We start from the raw sequence: 2123 nt of genomic DNA, 5'->3' as shown, positions 1-2123 counted from the left end.
ATACATACATACAAACATACGTACATACATACATACAAACATACGTACATACATACATACGCACATACATACGCACATACATACGCATACATACACACACATACATACATATACACACACATATATACGCACATACATACATACCCATACACATGGTGTGCTATTGTTGTTTTTGTGTCGGGAGGGTCATTGTGCCAATATTAACACACGCACCGGTTCTTCCTCTTCAGGCTGCTGTGGTGACGGCGTCGACCATGAAGTGCTACACACCGTGTCACAACCCTGTGCACATTCCAGGCAGGTGCTGTCCATCCTGTGCCGGTAAGTCCATAAGATATCATGTAATGGTGTGGTGGTGGTGGTGGTGGTGGTGGTGGTGGTGGTGGTAGTGGTGGTGGTGGTGGTGATGGTGGTGGTGGTGATGGTGGTGGTAGTGATAGTGTGGTGGTGATGGTGCTGGTGATAACGGTAGTGACGACAGTGGTGGTGATTGTAGTAGTAGTAGTAGTGATGGTGGTGGTGATGGCTGTGTTGGTAGTGGTGGTGGTGGTGATGGTGGTAGTGATGATGGTGGTGGTGGTGGTGGTGGTGGTGATGATGATGATGACAGTGGTGATGGTGGCGGTGGTGATGGTGGTGATGGTGTTGGCTGTAATGAAGACGGCAACAACGATGATGATGATGACGACGACGGCGTCGACGATGACGATGATGATGATGATGTGAATGACCATGATCATGATCACGATGATGATGATGATGATGATGATGATGGCGTTCGAATATTGTGTGTAAAAATCGTTCGCTTTGTGTTGAGAAGCTTGCTTATGGTTAGATAAATTCTATCTGAAAGTTCGTTTGTTTAATTGTTTATTTCCGTAATTTTAAAAAATTGATTAAAATTTGTGTAAAAAATACCTGAGAACTGGATGGAGACAAAATATACGTGGGAGTGCAGCACGGCCATTTTTGTGTTTTTTTTTGTAGCCGGGTGTTGTGAGGGAAATTTTGTGTAAAACTTCGATGGAAAGGTCTGCTTGAGAATTTTCCGAGAATTATTTCTTTCCCCATTTCTTTACAGGGTGTTCCTTTGGAGGGAAAGTATTTAAAAATGGCGACACGTTTACCCCAGGAGGGGACCCCTGTATTGAGTGTAGCTGTAAGGTAAGTTATACGTGTTATTCAGGGTGGCCACAAAGTCGCACACCATGGGAGATATCAAATATGTTTTATTAGCAATGAAGTAGGCAATCCATTACAAATGTTCGACGTGTTGGCCATGTGGCTCTAGACCAGTGGTTTTCAACCAGGGTTCCGCGGAACCTTAGGGTTCTGCCAGTACAGTCCAGGGGTTCCGCAAGAAGTTACAAAAATGCTAAAATCGACAGTAATTTTTAATTCTCCTGTGCAGATATGTGTGCATAAGACTATTAAATTATTGCACAGGGGTTCTCGAGCCAGTGGAATGTTTTCTTGGGGTTCCGCTCCAGCAAAATGGTTGAAAAGCACTGCTCTAGTCAAATGTTCATACGGAATTTGAAACTGCGATGAACCCTCACAAATATTTCTTCTTAGCGTTTGGCTTCTTCACACGTTTCGACAATTCTTTGTAGAGGTCCTTGGTCACGAATCTTTTCAGAATACACAAGGGATTTAATGTAGCCCCCTGGAGAAAAAGTCCATGGGAGTGAAATGAGGTGACCATGGTGCCCATTCAATTGGCCCACGACACCCGAGCCATCTCCCTGGAAAATGTTCATTCAGAAAATCATGAACCTTTACCTGATAAACGGGGTGGAATCCCATCCTGCTGAAACCAGACAGGTTTTCTCCTTCGAAGTGAGGCATCATCTTGTTACCAAGTATGCCCAGATACGAACCACCTATCATAGAGCCCTCAAAATAAAATGGTCCAGTTATTTGAAGGTGCCAAATCCCACACCACACCATTCCCTTGCCCCCGCCTTTTTCATTATCTCTCTTTTACTTGTTTCAGTCGTTTGACTGCGGCCATGCTGGAGCACCGCCTTTAGTCGAGCAACTCGACCCCGGGACTTATTCTTTGTAAGCCCAGTACTTATTCTATCGGTCTCTTTTGCCGAACCGCTAAGTGACGGGGACGT

At 44.7% G+C, this 2123-nt stretch overlaps 1 protein-coding gene across 1 annotated transcript in view; it reads left to right on the top strand.

Annotated features, from left to right (window-relative positions):
• The first annotated feature begins 228 nt into the window (after positions 1 to 228).
• The window catches only part of LOC115230732 (BMP-binding endothelial regulator protein-like), a 10700-nt gene continuing 8805 nt past the window's right edge, over positions 229 to 2123 (top strand). Inside the window, exons 1-2 of the mRNA XM_029800865.2 lie at positions 229 to 321; positions 1082 to 1164. Of these exons, the coding sequence (XP_029656725.1) occupies positions 255 to 321; positions 1082 to 1164 (150 nt within the window). The 5' untranslated portion in view covers positions 229 to 254. The remainder of the gene's footprint in view (positions 322 to 1081; positions 1165 to 2123) is intronic.

Source organism: Octopus sinensis, unplaced genomic scaffold (genome assembly GCF_006345805.1).
Source record: "Octopus sinensis unplaced genomic scaffold, ASM634580v1 Contig16238, whole genome shotgun sequence".
Classification (NCBI taxonomy): Eukaryota; Metazoa; Mollusca; class Cephalopoda; order Octopoda; family Octopodidae; genus Octopus; species Octopus sinensis.
Note: the sequence above shows the minus strand (reverse complement) of the source record. Positions and strands in the feature narration are given on the sequence as shown.